This window comes from Mauremys reevesii, linkage group 2 (assembly GCF_016161935.1).
Source record: "Mauremys reevesii isolate NIE-2019 linkage group 2, ASM1616193v1, whole genome shotgun sequence".
Taxonomy (NCBI): domain Eukaryota; kingdom Metazoa; phylum Chordata; order Testudines; family Geoemydidae; genus Mauremys; species Mauremys reevesii.
Window position 1 is genome coordinate 200,805,744 of NC_052624.1, and position 19,218 is coordinate 200,824,961.

Sequence of the window (19,218 nt, forward strand, 5' to 3'; positions counted from 1 at the left end):
GGCATGTTTTAAAAAGCTAGACTATGATCAGCAGAGGCATTGTTAATTAATCATTTCCAGAATATTATATTCAAATGGTGTCACTGCAGCTTGTAAACACAATCAAATGACTGCTGCCAAACATGGACTGTAGTAAGAAATACCTACAATTATGTGCATGATCAGAATGTATTTATTGGCTGATATTGGAGTCTTCTGGTTCATTATTTTTCCAAGGAAAAAAAAGTCAGACACTACAAAATTGCACTACAGGAGAACATTTTGCCTCTCAATTTCTTCATTAATCATTGCAGAAGACTTCATTACTATAGCTCTCATGGTTGGTAACCCTTAAATAAGATTACCATATCAACAGATAACTTTGCTATGCTTTTTAAATGTTACTTGACTCTGTACTTTACTGGTTCTCTCTCCCCTCTTCTTGCACTGGTGCCCAACCAATTCCTACAATTCAAACCTGATGCTAGCTAATAGAAACAAAAGGTGCATGAAAAAAATATAATTGCTTTTGATACAAAGAATCAAGAAGCTATGAGACTCCACCCTCTAGCTTCACTAGAGAAGTGATTGAAAACTGTCAAACGCTACCTTAACCATATAAGCATAGAGTCTTATCCCATAATCTATTAAGCTATGTGTTCTCCAAATGATATATTAGAGGAGTAAATTCTGCCAACTGTGCCAAAAGAATTGAAGCCTGATCAATCTTTACCTCAGACCTTGTATATTTCTGAGACTGAAACAAGGGCAAATGCAGGTGTGGGCATGGTACACATTGAGGAGCCACTTATTTGTTGTGGGGGCCAGGCTTAGAAGCAATGCTGCTAAATCAGCAGCCAATCAGGGGCTGTGGCCACTCTGTCAGTTCCAAGGCAGCAGAACTGGGCTCATTTGTTGCCTAGCAGCAGTTAGTCAAGGAGCAGCCAGCAGTTGGTCCGTCTGGACCCTGAGGATAACTCCCTGTGCACAACTCCCTGTGCACAGCCCTGAAAAGTAACCTTCAGCTCGTTTTACCACATCATGTAAATAAAGCTAAATTCTTCTCTCAGACACATCCTTTCTACTTCCACTGCCTTCAAAGGGAGTTGTGCATGTGTCTCTCTGGTTGCAATTTGGCTCTAAACAGCATAGGATAAAGCCAGTTCAGTGACCCATCACTTCTATTTTTATTAGTGTCTTAATACAGCCTTCCATTTTGTTAAACAGAACAATATTTCAACCACAACAGAAAATTAACTTTTATTTTAAAGTAGCAGTTCTTGAGCTGTGGTTGTTCGAACCCTATGTGGTATTTTGTAGTAAGAACTTTCCAAGAGCCAAGCAGTGGAGGGGTACGGTGGGGCTGAGGGCTGAGATGGGTACATGAGTGTATCTCTATTACCATGTGATCTTCCAAAATAAAGAGTGTTGGGAGACACAATTGTCCTAAAGAGTTTGCAGTATCCTGCGGAACCTCATTTACAGTATGCTTTAGTTTTCATTTAAATTCATGCACTCTAACAAGAGTACTGCTGGTCCCCAGACTTTCATTTCTCCATCCCCTCAGATGAAAAAGAACAGGACCTGTCTCCTCTCACTCTCTCGCTTTCCCATTCTACCTGTGCCTTCCTTCCGGAGAACGATAACAAGCCTAAGTTACAATAAAGGCCCTCCAATAACTGGAAGTGATTTCCTGAATAAAGAAATCTGGAGAAGACCATTCATGCCTGCTGAGGGAAAGGATTTTAACTCAACTGGAAGGATTCTAAATGCAAATGATTTTTTCTTTGAATTAGCTCAGAGAGCCTGTGCAGGACAGGGGGAACTAGGAGAAGTCAGTTATGTCACAGCTCCCAGTGACAGAGAAAGTGACAATCTCATATTTCTCTCCCCCTCCAGCTTTTATGCCTTCAGTGACAACAGAGGAAGGTATCAGCTGCTCAATATGGCTTTTTCACAGAAAATAAATCCCCCTTTCTCCCTGGTTACACAATCTCATTCATTTCTTGCTAAACCGTTTTATAACATTCATGTCAAATCTTTTTGCAGCTGCTACCTCATTCCTAATCCTCCCCATTCTTTGTCTTTTTCAGCAGGGCTACCCTTTTCAAGCAACTTGAACCCTGCCATGTCACTGTCTGTCTTTTTCTCTTTGCTGGCTGAAAACTCCAAGCACAAAGAATACATCAAAATATATATTTAGCAGCTGCAAATAAGAGACGCAATCTATTCTCCTCTCAGGGAAAAGAAGCAGGCTCTATGCATTTTCAATACTTTTGTGCAACGTGGAAAGGAGGTGGTTCATTGTCATTTCTAGGCAGCTACTCAAGTTTGGAGAATGGATTATTCTGAACCATATTGTATGCAGCACAAGTAGTGTCACTTAAAGCTAAGGTTGCCTGATGCTTTCCATTAAAAGGACCTGTTTTCATTGGTTATAATCTTGCCAAACATAAACCACTCAGGTTGAAATTTTCCATGATGGGTGACTGCCTTAGGCTGTGTTTATGTAGTTTTTCTTAGTTTCAGCTAAAATGGTTGTGTCATTTCCAAGAACGAGGCTCTAAAGATTCCAACACTGATGTGGACCCATGAGGGGTGGGAGTGGGGGGTCATTATGGTACCACACAATGGAATTTGTGTTCTCAATTTGTAAACTTAAAAAAAACTTAGAAAATTACACACACACAAATGTTAAAAGAACATAAAGGTTGCAAAGTCAGGAATTCAAAGGTTAGGAAATGACTGAATTAGAGGTTGCCTGTGCAACCTTACTTCAGCCTCCTTGTGAACACACATTATGATGCAGTCTTTAATTACATGATCACATACTATTTCTCTCACAGGATCGCTGCCTCATTCAGTCCACAGGATGCATCCACTCTGGGGATGACTCAGGATTGTGTAGTGAAGGAGGCTGTTGTCTGTAAGCAGGGGCGGCTCTAGGCACCAGCAAACCAAGCTGTTGCCTAGGGCGGCCAAATCTAGGGGGCGGCAGGCTGGGCCTGTGGACCTGCCGCAGTCATGCCTGCGGGAGGTCCACCGGAGCCGCGGACGACCGGACCTGCTGCAGGCATGACTGCGGCAGCTCAAGCGGAGCCGCCGGACCCGCGAACCGTCCGCAGCCGTGCCCGCGGGAGGTCCGCTGTTCCCGCGGCTCCGGTGGAGCTCCCGCGGTCATGCCTGCGGCAGGTCCGCTCGTCCCGGGGCTCCGGTGGACCGAGGAAGGGCGGCGCAGCACACCGCGCTGCCTGGGGCAGCCTATTTTCTAGAGCCGCCCCTGTCTGTAAGACCCCAGCTTCATTTGCTGCAGAAACTGGAAGGTGTGTAGTGAATAAGGCAGGGTATTGCAGGAAGAGAAAGGAGAGTTTCATGGTTAAGGCAGTTGAATGCTGCCCTAGAAAGTTGAATTCTATCCCTGCCTCTACCACCTATTTGATGCTGGGCAAATTGTATAAACTAACATTTTCACAGGTGTCCACCGTGTGTTCCTTAATTTTTTGGGCACCCAAATTGAGACAACGGGGGTCTGATTTGCCGAAGTGCTGAGCACTGACAGCTGCAGCTCAGCTCAAGGGAGCTCTGCTCTGAATATATAAAGTGCTATAAAATGCTAAGAATTCTGAAACATCAGGTCCTAGGCATCTCAGATATAGGACCCAAAAGGAGTTGATACTTTTGACAGTTCTGTGCATCAGTTCCTCATCTCTAAACCTGGGATAAGATTACTTCATCTCACAAGGGCAAGGGCAGTGAAGATAAATTCATTAATGTTTGTGAAGCACTTGGATACTATGATGAGAGAGCACCATAAGAAAACCCAAGAAGAAATCAATAATTCTCTTCAGTTCAATGTTTGGATGGTGTGCAGTAAATAATGCATGGAGTCACATATTGAATGATGAGGATAAAGAGAAATTCAGAGATTATAAAGCCAGAAGGGACCACTGTGATCATCTAGTCTGACCTTCTGTATAACACAGGCCATAGGACTTTCCTGAATTAATTCCTGTTTGAACTAGAGTAGATCTTTTAGAAAAACATCCAGTCTTGATTTAAAAATTGCCAGTGATGGAGAATCCACCATGACCTTTGGTAAATTGTTCCAACAGTTAATTACCCTCACTGTTACATTTTTTTCACCTTATTTCCAGTCTGAATTTGTCTAGCTTCAGCTTCCAGACATTGGATCTTGTTATATCTTTGTCTGCTAGACCAGGGGTAGGCAACCTATGGCACGCGTGCTGAAGGCAGCACGCGAGCTGATTTTCAGTGGCACTCGCTGCCCGGGTCCTGGCCACCGGTCCGGGGGGCTCTGCATTTTAATTTAATTTTAAATGAAGCTTCTTAAAACATTTTAAAAACCTTATTTGCTTTACATACAATAGTTTAGTTCTATATTACAGACTTATAGAAAGAGACCTTCTAAAACCGTTAAAACGTACTACTGGCACGCGAAACCTTAAATTAGAGTGAATAAATGAAGACTCGGCACACCACTTCTGAAAGATTGCCGACCCCTGTGCTAGACTGAAGAGCTGATAATCAATTTTTTGTACATTAACTACCCATTCAGTGAGCACCATCCAACCTATGCCTTGAATAGAGCACGGGTCCTTTGGAAAAAACAGTTTGTAATCATGTATTTTAAAAGACTGTATCATAATGCGCATGCACCAAGAGGGTCAAATTATGGTTGCACAAGGGGGCCACATTATGGATGCATAGGAAGCCTTAATTCTGGCATTTCCTAACTTATGAGAGCTGGTCTTCACATCTTCAACATTCTTTTATTGTAGGTTCTTTTATATATAATTTTATCTACTCTCCATCCTCCATAATAGTCACAAAGGCACATTACAGCCACTACTGCAACCATAGGGCTGTAACAGTCCTCACAGCCAGTGCACATCCATCCTATCCCACATAACTGTAGACTGAGTGTCCCTTCCCTGACACTTGCCCCCTCCCTTCCACTCCTCACTGGTTGCAGGTTGTTTGCAGCTGCTGCATGGCATGTATCCTGGCTCTCCCATCCCTCCTCCCCCATCCCTTAGGCCTCCCAGAGGCTTGTGCAACCACTTGGCTGGGGGGTAAGTGGTTGGGGTGCCCAAAAGTGGTGCACCAGGGAGGCACTTGGAGAGCAGGCGCCCGCTCGGGGGGGAGAGCCAGAGCCCCCAGCCATGTGGGAGCCAGCGTGGCACAGGGGTGCCCCGTGCCCGGCTGCCCCTGCCCCCTAGCCCCCGCTCCCCTCTCAGGCTGCAGCTGATGCATGCAGACAGTGCCCGTGTGCTGCCCCGCTCGATCTCCTCACCTCGCGGGGTTCTCTTCGGCTTCGAAGTGTCGTGCGAGCGCTGCCCTCAGCACTCAGGAGAGGGCTGTGCATACGCCAGCCAGCGCAGTGCTTTGCCTCCCCCATATGGAACCAGTGTCTGACCGGCATGGGCATAGTAAGGAAAGTCCCAGAGGGCAGTCAGGGAGCAGGGGCAGGGTTGGATGGGTCACGAGTTCTGGGGGTCCTGTCAGGGGTCAGGGGTGTGGAGAGGAATCAGAGCAGTCAAGGGACATGGAGCAGGGGGGTTAGACGGGTCAGGAGTTCTGGGGGGGGCTGTCGGGGGGCACGGAGTGGTTGGATGGGGCATGGGAGTCCCAGGGATCTGTCTGGGGGTGGGGGTGTGGATAAGAGTCGGAGCAGTCAGGGGAAAGGTAGGGGGTACAGTCCTAGGGGGGCAGTTAGGGTGTGGGGAGGTCTCAGGAGGGGGCAGTCAGGGAACAAGGAACAGGGAGGCTTAGGTAGGGGGTGGGGTTCTGGGGGGCAGTTAGGGGCAGGGGTCCCAGGAGGGGGCGGGCAGTCGTCCCAGGAGGGGGCAGTCAGGGGACAAGAAGTGGGGGGAGGTTGGGAGTTCTGAGGGGGGCAGTCAGGGGGTGAGAAGTGGGAGGGAGTGGATGAGGCAGGGCGGGGCTAGGGCAGGGCTCTCCCCCCCAACCTCTTTTTTGACTGTTGAAATATGGTAACCCTTGGCGAGGACGGAGCCGGGGGGCATATGGGGGCCGGCACCTGCATGCATGCACTACAGTCTGCAGGAGCCCCTGGGGGGGCTGTCGGGCCGCAGCCTGGGCAGGAGGGGCGGGGGGCACAGCTGCTCCCTGCTAGCTGCGCCGCCGCCTTTGCAGGGCTGCTGTCCCCCTGCACCGCGCCAGCTCCTCCATGCCTGGGGCTCGCTGCCGCTGCAAGCGGGACGCTCTGGCTCTCTGGTGTCTCCGGAAGGCGGCTCCTCACTGCCAAGCTGCTGCAGCGGCCCAAGCCTGGCAAAGCCAGTGAGTGGACTCGGGGCAGGGGCACCAGGGTGGGGTGAGGAGGGCTTGTGGGAGGGGGGGCTGTGCACCCTCCAGGGGAGTTCAGGGGGCAGGTACGGGGGGAACCTGGTCTGGAGAGCAGCCCCTAGGCATGGCTGGCCCCTGGGGTCTATAAAGGCTCATTGGGATTTGCCCCTCAATGAGCCAATGTGCAAGGGCGCAAGGTGGAAGTTTTGCCTAGGGCTCAAAATATCCTTGCACTGGCCCTGCCCTTCCATCTGCACAGTTACTGAGCATCGTTTCTATGGTTAAGGGCGTGCTACGGCCAGGTGGGAGGGACCAGAGTTTGTCTCTCAAAGGGTACGTCTACACTACGGGACTATTCCGAATTTGCATAAACCGGTTTTGTAAAACAGATTGTATAAAATCGAGTGCGCGCGGCCACACTAAACACATTAATTCGGTGGTGTGCGTCCACGGTCCGAGGTTAGCATCGACTTCTGGAGCGTTGCACTGTGGGTAGCTATTCCTTAGCTATCCCATAGTTCCCGCAGCCTCCCCCGCCCCTTGGAATTTCCGGGTTGAGATCCCAGTGCCTGATGGGGCAAAAATCATTGTCGCGGGTGGTTCTGGGTAAATGTCGTCAGTCACTCCTTCCTCTGGGAAAGCACTTCTGGGGGTGGGTGGGGGGGTGCGTAAATTGCCGAGCTATGCCCTGACCCACCACGGACACTGTGTTTGACCCTAGAAGCATTTGGAGCTCAGCCAAGAATGCAAATACTTTTCGGAGACTGCAGGAACTGTGGGATAGCTTGAGTCCTCCAGTCCATGAGCGTCCATTTGATTCTTTGGCTTTCCGTTACGCTTGTCACGCAGCAGTGCGCTGAGCCCCTGCTATGGCGTCTGTCTGGAGATTTTTTAAAAATGATTTTGAATTTCGTCTTCTGTAACGGAGCGCTGATAGAACAGATTTGCCTGCCCTTACAGCGATCACATCCCCATGGTCCATGCGGGAGCTCTTTCTTTATTTTGATTTTTAACTGCATCGCCACACGTGCTGATCTGAGCTCCACGCTAGGCAAACAAGAAATATTCAAAAGTTCGCGGGGCTTTTCCTGTCTACCTGGCCACTGCATCCGAGTTCAGATTGCTGTCCAGAGTGGTCAGTGGTGCACTGTGGGATACCGCCCGGAGGCCAATACCGTCGATCTGCGGCCACACTAACCCTAATCCGATATGTTAATACCGATACTAGCGCTACTCCTCTCGTTAGGGAGGAGTACAGAAACCGGTTTAAAGAGCCCTTTATACCGATATAAAGAGCCCTTTATACCGATATAAAGGGCCTCTTAGTGTGGACGGGTGTGGCGTTAAATCGGTTTTACGCTCCTAAAACCGGTTTAAACGCCTAGTGTAGACCAGGCCTCAGTATGCATTACTGTCCTCATCTTGAGCAGGAAACACATTCTTCTCCCCTCCTTCCAGATTAAAACATTTAAGCATGGCATGGTGGACCACAGCAATCTGAACAGAAGCCTTGTTTATTTATTTATTAAAAGGACGACAGAGATAGTTATACAGCATCCTGGTTCTGAGGCCATCATCACACCTTGCAAAGGCCTCCAAGAACACTACAGTATACAAAAGATGAAGGATTTTCTGAACAACCATTAGACTGGCTTTTCTACTGATCACCAATGGACTAACTTTCCTACCAGCATGTCTACACTATATTCTTTTACAGCTTTGTCTCTATCTATGCTGAAGAGAAATGACATTTTCTACTTATTTGGTTGTAAGCTCTTTAGGGCAGGAACCATGTCATCTTCATTTTCAGTGCCAAGTGAACCTCTGGCACTCAATACATACAAATGTTTGGTACATTTTCAATAAATGACTCGGGCTTATGCCCTACCTCTTCCCTAACAGGTCCTCTGCTTGACTGAATCCTATTGTTCTATCCTTTCCCTAGTGAATTTTCCTTTGTTGGACCATTTGGTCTCCCATTGCTCTGATCAGCCATACCTTGGTTCTCAAAATACCTCCTCTTAAAGACCACCAGGCAGGAGGCACTGTGGATTGCAGTTTGATAACCAGTGCATTAGAACAATGCACAGCCAATTATAAAAATTAGCTTGTATAGCGGATGGCAGGGTTTTGTAAGGCATGCGCTTGCCATTTCTTTTAGCAAATTATGATGCCCTATAAGCACAACATCTGCAAACAGCTTACAATAAAAAAACAAATAAACAAAACCCTCTATAACTAAGGCATCAGCCAGACTGTACTTTTGAGGCAAATCCTCAGCTGGTATAAACTGACATAGCTCCACTGAAGTTGACACCAACTGAGGATCTGCCACTTTATGTATAGTAAGCTCCAAATTGTTGCAATGAACTCATTCTCCGCACAACCCAAATGCACACAGAAATTAAATATGGTTTGTCAACCTTATACAAATAAATCAGGCTTTGTGCACTGTTTGAAAGATTAAAATAAACACATAATTACACCAGCTCTCTAAATCTGTCCACAGCTCAGAGGATAAATGCCTTACCTCATTATATTTAAATGTTCTATCTCAATCTGGGTTAAGAACAACCAGAGACAGTGGGCTACCAACATGCTGTACTGTGACAAGAAAAGAGATGCTACTATAGATCAGGATATCGGCCATGTTTGGTCTTCCATCTTCCTTTACTGTGTCCTCCATTCCTCACCTCACTTCCTTCCAAGCAGCATCATTTTATCCATTATGAATATGTGTCAAGTACAATAGAAATTATTCCTTTTCCTAACACACAGCATTTCTGTTTCTCAGTTCAATGGTTTTTGTGCATTACAAACCAATTCCTACCTGTCTTGCTCCGCCAATAGTCCCACTGATGTCAGCAAGTAAGGTAAGCCAAGATTTACTCTGTAAACTCTGACTCTGCCTGTTGGTATGCATACTTCCACCTTTTCATGTTCTCTGTATGTATAAATATCCCGTCTGTGTGTTCCATTCTATGCATCCGAAGAAGTGAGCTGTAGCTCACGAAAGCTCATGCTTAAATAAATTTGTTAGTCTTTAAGGTGCCACAAGTACTTCTGTTTTTTTTGCGGATACAGACTAACACGGCTGCTACTCTGAAATCTGTAAATCTAATTAACCTTTCAGGAACAAATCTTGTAAGAATTACTCAATCCTAATGTAAGCAAAATTTCCAGATCTTACATTATCATATTGAAGTCAGTGGGAGTTTTGCCTGAATAAAAACTGAGGCACGCAGGATCTTGTCCAGGGATTAGCAACCTTTGGCACACGGCCCGTCAGGGAAATCCGCTGGAGGGCCGGGACGGTTTGTTTACCTGCAGCGTCCACAGGTTCGGCTGATCGCAGCTCCCACTGGCTGCGGTTCGCTCTTCCAGGCCAATGGGGGCTGCAGAATGCAGCGGCCAGCACATCCCTTGGCCCGCGCCAGTTCCTGCAGCCCCCATTGGCCTTGAACGGTGAACTGCAGTCAGTGGGAGCTGCGATCAGCCGAACCTGCGGACGCGGCAGGTAAACAAACCGGCCTGGCCCGCCAGCGGATTTCCCTGATGTGCCGCGGGCCAAAGGTGGCCGATCCCTGATCTAGTCCATAGTGTATAAAATGGGATATACGCGCTGTGATGGGCACTGGATAAAAAATAGTTGATGGCTTCACAATGGTTTCTAAATTATGAACACCGCTGGGCATGTAAAAAGATTTTGCAGATGATTATCAGTGCTAATTGTACCAACAACTCCAATGGCAGCAGATATTACAATATTCTTTGTTTCTGAAATATTCTAAGATGCTTTGATAATAAGCTTTCCATTTAAACCAAGAACGTGGTTTGGCAGGATTTTCCTGGCTAGTGCTTACCTCTTTCAACCTGTCCAGCTCATTCTGCAGCGCCTGTTTGGATATTTCCACCTCAATGATCTGCTGCCGAAGGATTTCATTCTCATCTTCTGCTTTAACACGTTTCTCCTCCACACTCTCCAGTTCATGGTGCAGTCTGACAGATACATCTTTGGCTACCTGGTTAGAATGGCATAAACATCACGTATGAAGTCTGACTACCTGAACATGAATATATATACATTATAATCTTGGATAATCAAGGGATCTTCAATTTAAATTATTAGACCCAGTTTTGAATAAGAACATAAGAACATAAGAAAGGCCGTACCGGGTCAGACCAAAGGTCCATCTAGCCCAGTATCTGTCTACCGACAGTGGCCAATGCCAGGTGCCCCTGAGGGAGTGAACCTAACAGGCAATGATCAAGTGATCTCTCTCCTGCCATCCATCTCCATCCTCTGATGAACAGAGGCTAGGGACACCATTCTTTACCCATCCTGGCTAATAGCCATTTATAGACTTAGCCACCATGAATTTATCCAGTCCCCTTTTAAACATTGTTATAGTCCTAGCCTTCACAACCTCCTCAGGTAAGGAGTTCCACAAGTTGACTGTGCGCTGCGTGAAGAAGAACTTCCTTTTATTTGTTTTAAACCTGCTGCCTATTAATTTCATTTGGTGACCCCTAGTTCTTGTATTATGGGAATAAGTACATAACTTTTCCTTACCCACTTTCTCAACATCACTCATGATTTTATATACCTCTATCATGTCCCCCCTTAGTCTTCTCTTTTCCAAACTGAAGAGTCCTAGCCTCTTTAATCTTTCCTCATATGGGACCCTCTCTAAACCCCTAATCATTTTAGTTGCTCTTTTCTGAACCTTTTCTAGTGCTAGAATATCTTTTTTGAGGTGAGGAGACCACATCTGTACACAGTATTCGAGATGTGGGCGTACCATGGATTTATATAAGGGCAATAATATATTCTCAGTCTTATTCTCTATCCCTTTTTTAATGATTCCTAACATCCTGTTTGCTTTTTTGACCGCCTCTGCACACTGCGTGGACATCTTCAGAGAACTATCCACGATAACTCCAAGATCTTTTTCCTGACTCGTTGTAGCTAAATTAGCCCCCATCATGTTGTATGTATAGTTGGGGTTATTTTTTCCAATGTGCATTACTTTACATTTATCCACATTAAATTTCATTTGCCATTTTCTTGCCCAATCACTTAGTTTTGTGAGATCTTTTTGAAGTTCTTCACAATCTGCTTTGGTCTTAACTATCTTGAGTAGTTTAGTATCATCTGCAAACTTTGCCACCTCACTGTTTACCCATTTCTCCAGATCATTTATGAATAAATTGAATAAGATTGGTCCTAGGACTGACCCTTGGGGAACACCACTAGTTACCCCTCTCCATTCTGAGAATTTACCATTAATTCCTACCCTTTGTTCCCTGTCCTTTAACCAGTTCTCAGTCCATTAAAGGACCTTTCCTTTTATCCCATGACAGCTTAATTTACGTAAGAGCCTTTGGTGAGGGACCTTGTCAAAGGCTTTCTGGAAATCTAAGTACAAATACTCAAACCAAAGTTCTTTACATTCATGTTTCCAGTGGAGAAAATGAAGATGGGAACTTTAGAGTTATCAAAGCATTTCCCTTGACACATCAAGCTCAGAAACCCTAGGGATAGCATAATAATAATAATAACAATAATTAATAATAATAATGCAGGAGTTATACTGTTAAAATTGACAGATCAGCATTTTGATCAAAACAGCACCTGTGTGGCAGCCTCATCTACCAGGTCTTGCTGCATCAACAGCAATCAGTACTAGGTAAAAGTGATAAGAAAACCAAAAAAATAAAGAATATTACACAGGTTTGCTAGGTTCAACTTAACATGGGCAAGGATGAATATTTCCCCCAAACATATTTAGAAAAGTGAAGCTGATTTTGAACTGCAATACAATAGCAGCTGCAGGAAGCTTTTTATTTTGCAGGTTCTAGTTCCAGGATAACTGTATGCTGTTTTTACAAAGCTTAATGTAAATGGAAACATTTCCACAAAATTATTTCAATATAAACTGTTTACTTTTATAGGAATGGTGTTTTTCAACACTGTCTGCAACCCAAACATTGTACCAAACTGCTAATGGATGATCACCATGAATTGGAACTGACTAAAAGGAAACATGATTTTAATTAGTCTATTTTCAATTTTCCAAGCTAAGTGAAATGCAAAAAAAGGAAATAAACAGCATAAATGTTGAAAATATATTAGATTTTTAAAATTTAGATACAGTATTCTAAGATTTTTGGTAATACAGAAAGAAAATCATTTTTACAAGAAATCTATGAAAATAACTCCTAAAGAACTATTCTGGCTGAGGTGGGTTTGAAGATCAGTTCTCACTCCCTAGAATGCCTCATGCAGTTGGCACAATACAAAGCCGCTGACTGCTAAACTCCTACCACTTGCCTTCTCATGGCAGAGAAGCTCTTAACTGGAAGTCGGAGTGTAAAAGGTGAGGGTGTTTGGCACTTTATAGCCAGATTGCTCTGGGCAGGTGGGGCTGGTTAGCTGTGGCAGGCAGTCCATCTAGGAGAAGGAACTTCAATTTCAAACCAAGAACATCAGGCCCGGCCAGGTGCTTTGTAAAAGTTGTGCCAGTCACAAATGCTTTATGGTCTTCATTTTCAGGGAATATATCAGTACAATACTAGGGCATCAACTGGAAGAGGCATGCAACTGCTTCACCTGATGGCGGTAAAAAATGGGCAAAGGCTATTGTTTTCTGGCCACATGTAGCTGAGGAAGCATTGACTGAGATGGCTGGGTCACTCGAGATGATGAGATCTGGGATATGTTGGCCAGAGAGGACAAGAGCTAGTAATCATGGGACAAAGACCATGAGGGAGACCCAGAAAAAGGTAGTTTGAGACTCTGAAGAAGAACATGAAGGAGATTGATGTCAGCTTGGAAGATGCTCTTGACAATAACACTTGGAGATGAACAACAACAGCCGCCAACCCCAATTGACAGGATAAAGCAAAGGTGAAAAAGATATAAATATAACTTGATAGTGTTCCTTTCATTTGAATTTGTGTATAGTTTTCATTTAGTTAAGTCCCTTTTTCATGACATTAAGTTGCACATTTGCTCTCTGCCAAGAAATAAGGACACTAGGTCTGATATTTTGAGAAATACAAATAATTGTTTTATGTTACTTTTCTATCTATTATTTTGACCAGAGACTAAGATTGTGTCCTTTCACTTTTTGCTATGAATATATTCCATACAAGTACCTTACCCACCTTTAAATCTTGCTCCAAACTTCTAATGAGCTCTCCATCCACTTGGCCTGTCTGCGCAACTTTCAAACTTTTCTGTTCTGCTTTCCTGAGACGATACTGCAGAATGCGGCAGTTCTTGTTTGCACGGTCCAGCTCTTTCCGGAGTTCCTGCAGCTGATAAACATCTTCCTCTAAATAACTGTCACGCATCTCCTCCATTTCAGCCCGAAGTTCATCCAATTCATCCTGTGAAAAGTCAAAACACCTCTCCATTATATCTCTAAATCTCATCCAGGAGAATAAAAAAGAAACATGCTTGTCAAGATACAATATCAAAAAGGTGATGTAGATTCCAACATGCAGCTCCAGATGTCACGGGAATATCAATATTATCCCTTACTAGAATAGTTATGTTGAATTACATTAATGAATGTCTGTTCTATTTGTTTTAATTGCCATGGTAATTAAGAATGGACCAGGGTTACCAGGATGTGTATCTGTCTCCTGAAACCGATAACACCATAATTCTTTCCTTTCCCTAATGAATTAAAATGAAATTTACATAATAATTAGCCATTATCTTAGCTGATTGTTTATTTCCTCAGAATTATAGCAAATCTACTTAAGCGCCTGAACTTCTCTGTGTGATGTCTTTATAAAAAGAGAGTGCTTTGAAGAAATAAAATGTTCTTTCCCGCTTTAATAAATCTTTGCAACATGAACTTTTCAACTTACAGCCAAATAATCAACTGTTCCACATCAGAATGTGTTATGTCCAAGTCTTTTAGTGCATGCACATTGAATTCCCAGTCAGTTGAAAACCCCCTCCCTCACCTATGCAGGGTGTGTGCACAGACACACTTGCCAATCCCATAATCACGTGGGCAGAAAAATATCTCTGTCGACATGAATGTAAACAGGTCATGCCTTCCCTCAAATCTTTTAATTGTCCCAATTCTAAATTGTACCAGGAGAAGAACATGCCCGCTAAAGTCAGATATTAAGGTTTACAGCAGGGTAAACCGCTTCTGGAAGAGGATAAGCTCTATCATTCCCATTCATTTAATCTGTGCGTGATTGACGCTTTTGAGTTAAAACTCTTATATAGGCCTACCAGCTCAGGGTATAGGCCATTAAATTACTTCATGGTGGCTCAGGGGATCTCTACGGCTCTATTATTAACAAAGTTAAAAATGAGAATGGACTCGTGCCAAGGCAAAGAGCAAGGACAAGAGATGTTCTCCACCATAAAATCCTAGAACGACTGATACAGCTGCAGTATATTATTAGCCAAATCAAAAAGGCATAGCTATGTATTTTAATGAGCAACAGAATCAGGCAGTATTAGCAATATTCACAGGAAAAAACTGTTACATAATATGCCTGCCATATTTTCAGAGTTGTCTTCTGCCTACTTTTAGCTAATAATTAAATTTCTTGCTTCTAAAACATGCACAAGCTAAGCAGATGACATCCTTCTTGTTCCCCTTTCTAAGTTTTCAGTTCCTACTCTTCCTACTCTTTTTACACACACACACACACACACACACACACACACACACACACACACACTTCTTATGTGACTTGTCTTCTTATGCCCCATCCTGCAAACACTGTTGCACAAGCTTAATTGTACACAAGGGTGGTACTATTCACTTCAATGGAACTACTCACATGTGTAAAGTTGAGCATGTTCGTAAGTGTTCGCTGGATCGGGGTCTTTGACTGTAATCTCCCTACATGCATTTGTACAGCGTCAATCACAATGGGTGTTCAACACCTTTTATTTTGCATGTTCTAGTTCCAGGATAACTGTATGCTGTTTTTAAAAAGCTTAACGTAAATGGAAATATTTCTACAAATTTTTTTCAATATAAACTGTTTATTTTTACAGTAATATAAACATCATAGTATTCATGTCTTTCTTAGAGGTGAAAAGAGTGTACATGTCCCCCTTTCAAATGCAGACTAGAATGGAAGTAGAAAGGTAGGTTCTGACCCAAACCTTCCAACAATGTTTCAATCCCCTCCCTCCTTTTATTTACCTAATACCCACAAGACACAAGGAGGAGCAGGGAACATACTCATCAACAGGATCCTGACCAGCCCTAGAGCTGGAAAAAAGAGGTGGGAGGTCCTTTGTCTTCACCTCCACCACTAAACCCAAGATGCCTACACAGGAGCTAGCCACACACTGGCCTAGTTGGCAATGTCCCTTTAAACTCAAACATAACTGAAAGTTATCAAGTTACCCTAACATGTGGTAACTCTGATGTGGGACTTACAGACTTGTCATGAATCACTCTGGATGCATCATTTTATGCCAGTCCCCTGCAGCATTGCAAGAGTAATGTATTTCTAAATCACTTCTAATAGGTGTGTGTTTAATCTAGCCTTGACTGTATCCAATGATAGTGATTTCACAACTTTCCTTGTGAATGAGGAGGTTAGTTAAACAGAAATTAAAAGGTACAGTGACTAAAGTGAAATTCCTGCAAGCTGCATGGACACTTTTCAAAGACACCATAATAGAGGCCCAATTTAAATGTAGACCCCAAATTAAAAAACACAGTAAAAGAACTAAAAAAGAGCCACTGTGGCTTAACAACCATGTGAAAGAAGCAGTGAGAGATAAAAAGGCATCTTTTAAAAAGTGGAAGTCAAATCCTAGTGAGGTAAACAGAAAGGAGCATAAACACTGCCAAATTAAGTGTAAAAATGTAATAAGAAATGCCAAAAAGGAGTTTGAAGAACAGATAGCCAAAAACTCAAAAGGTAATAACAAAATGTTTTTAAAGTACATCTGAAGCAGGAAGCCTGCTAAACAACCAGTGGGGCCCCTGGATGATCGAGATACAAAAGGAGCACTTAAAGACGATAAAATCATTGCAGAGAAACTAACGATCATCGCTGCACTTATGGCCATTGTCAACTCCTGGGATGATGAAGCGCCAGGACACTGGGGATTGCTGTCATTCTGTCCAGGCCATCATAGAAGCCCACCAGGCCAGTTCAGGAACTCTGGTCTGTTTTTAGGTTGAGCGGTCCAAATGCATGCCTGCCTTTACATTCGGGATGTCAGGCACCCTGCCCAAGCATACACATACACCTAAGAGGGGGCTGGCAGCATACACCACACAGACTGTCCCTGGTGCCTAGTAATAATGTAATACATGGGTTTGGGGTTTTGAACTTGGTTTTGTGATGCTGTAAAAAAAGAAAGAGCTTGTAAATTTACGACAGTTGTCTCTCTAATTGCTCGGTGTGCTGCAAAAGTATCCTTAAACACATACACATACTTGAACACCAACAAAGTCAACACAAACACACAGTCTAAGACTCAAGAGGAACTAACCAAAAGGAGATCTCAGAACTAGTCTCAGATCTAGAACGAGAGCTCATTCTCATTGGCATTGTTGCAGAGGCGCAAGCGCGAGAGCAGGAAAAGATAGCTGCTTCCCTCTGCACTAAGTCTTCCTTAAGTTACACAGTGCTTGTCTTATAGTGTATAGTGCTCTCTCTCTCTTGCTGGAGGAGAGCAATCAGCAAGCAGAAAAAGCGTATAAGCCTGCAGATCTCCAGTAGGATGAGAAAGAAAGACCTGCTGCTTTCCCCTCTGAGGCCTGCCACAAGTGGCTGTTATGCAAAGTAAAACTCTGTTAAGCGAGGTCATTCTTATCTGTAAACTCTGTTAAGCAAAGCAAAAAAGCAAAGTAAAGTCTATGCACAATAAACAGTAACAGTACTAATATTCCACTAGATAGATGCAGCACTTCCACACACATCTCACCCTGAGGCAGGCGCACAGCAGGAGACACAGAGGCGGATGAGAACCCACAGACAGCACAGACCCCCGCCTGCCACGCAGAGGGAGGTGCTCCCCCTCCTGAGGTGATGATGCATGGCATGAAGGTGTGCAACGACGGGCACCCAAAGCACCAGCTCCAAGAAACCCTCTTTGAGGCTTTTTCTTTTTGCAGCTGCTCTCTGAGCTTTTTTAACTATCCCCAGAGGACTATTGCTCCATTCCTGTATGTGTAGACCTGCTGTTTGTATAGTTTCATTTTAAAAATTTTTTATATATTATTATTTTTTTATTATATATCCCTGTTTCTAAAAAAAAATGTTTCCTGTTTTGTACTTATCACCGCTGATCCTTCCCCCTGACTTTTGATACTCTTTTAGGTGTCTCTCACTTCACGCGGCACTGCGCGCATCGCCCGCTGTATCTTTTCTTTCATGGCTTTAGAGACCTACAGCAGCATCAGATCCTGGACTTCGGTCAGTCCATGCTGGGGGACCTCTTTCTATTCTGGGATTGCCGGACTCAGACAGGAAAATGATCGTCACTTCCTGTGTGTGGCTGCCAGAGAATCAAGCTCGACTCTGTCCCAGAGCGCCAACAGCATCCACACCAAAGAGCCTCTAGTTCGAATTAAATGGCTTCCTGGTGTGGACGGTTGAGCGGTTAGTTCGAATTAACGCTGATAAATTCGAATTAAAGTCCTAGTGTAGACCAGGCCTTAATTAATTCTTTGCTTCAGTCTTCACAGCTGAGGATGTTGGGGAGATTCCCAAACCTGAGTCAGCTTTTGTAGGTGACAAATCTGAGGAATTGTCACAGAATGAAGTGTCACTAGAGGAGGTTTTGGAATTAATTGAAAATTCATAGATTCTAGGACTGGAAGGGACCTTGAGAGGTCATCGAGTCCAGTCCCCTGCCCTCACGACAGGACCAAATACTGTCTAGACCATTCCTGATAGACATTTATCTAAACTACTCTTAAATATCTCCAGAGATGCAGATTCCACAACCTCCCTAGGCAATTTATTCCAGTGTTTAACCACCCTGACAGTTAGGAACTTTTTCCTAATGTCCAACCTAAACCTCCCTTGCTGCAGTTTAAGCCCATTGCTTCTTGTTCTATCCTTAGAGGCTAAGGTGAACAAGTTTTCTCCCTCCTCCTTATGACACCCTTTTAGATACCTGAAAACTGCTATCATGTCCCCTCTCAGTCTTCTCTTTTCCAAACTAAACAAACCCAATTCTTTCAGCTTTCCTTCGTAGGTCATGTTCTCTAGACCTTTAATCATTCTTGTTGCTCTTTTCTGGACCCTCTCCAATTTCTCCACATCTTTTTTGAAATGCAGCACCCAGAACTGGACACAATACTCCAGTTGAGGCCTAACCAGCACAGAGTAGAGAGGAAGAGTGACTTCTCGTGTCTTGCTCACAACACACCTGTTAATGCATCCCAGAATCATGGTTGCTTTTTTTGCAACAGCATCACACTGTTGACTCATTTAGCTTGTGGTCCACTATAACCCCTAGATCCCTTTCTGCCGTACTCCTTCCTAGACAGTCTCTTCCCATTCTGTATGTGTGAAACTGATTGTTCCTTCCTAAGTGGAGCACTTTGCATTTGTCTTTGTTAAACTTCATTCTGTTTACCTCAGACCATTTCTCCAATTTGTCCAGATCATTTTGAATTATGACCCTATCCTCCAAAGCAGTTGCAATCCCTCCCAGTTTGGTATCATCTGCAAACTTAATAAGCATACTTTCTATGCCAATATCTAAGTCATTGATGAAGATATTGAACAGAGCTAGGTCCAAAACAGACCCCTGCGGAACCCCACTTGTTATACCTTTCCAGCAGGATTGGGAACCATTAATAACTACTCTCTGAGTACAAGTATCAGAGGGGTAGCCGTGTTAGTCTGGATCTGTAAAAGCAACAAAGAATCCCGTGGCACCTTATAGAC

At 44.1% G+C, this 19,218-nt stretch overlaps 1 protein-coding gene across 1 annotated transcript in view; it reads right to left on the reverse strand.

Annotated features, from left to right (window-relative positions):
• The window catches only part of MTCL1 (microtubule crosslinking factor 1), a 178,657-nt gene that overhangs the window by 139,936 nt on the left and 19,503 nt on the right, over positions 1-19,218 (reverse strand). Inside the window, exons 2-3 of the mRNA XM_039525582.1 lie at positions 13,474-13,698; positions 10,167-10,325 (exon numbers count right to left, since the gene is read on the reverse strand). Of these exons, the coding sequence (XP_039381516.1) occupies positions 10,167-10,325; positions 13,474-13,698 (384 nt within the window). The remainder of the gene's footprint in view (positions 1-10,166; positions 10,326-13,473; positions 13,699-19,218) is intronic.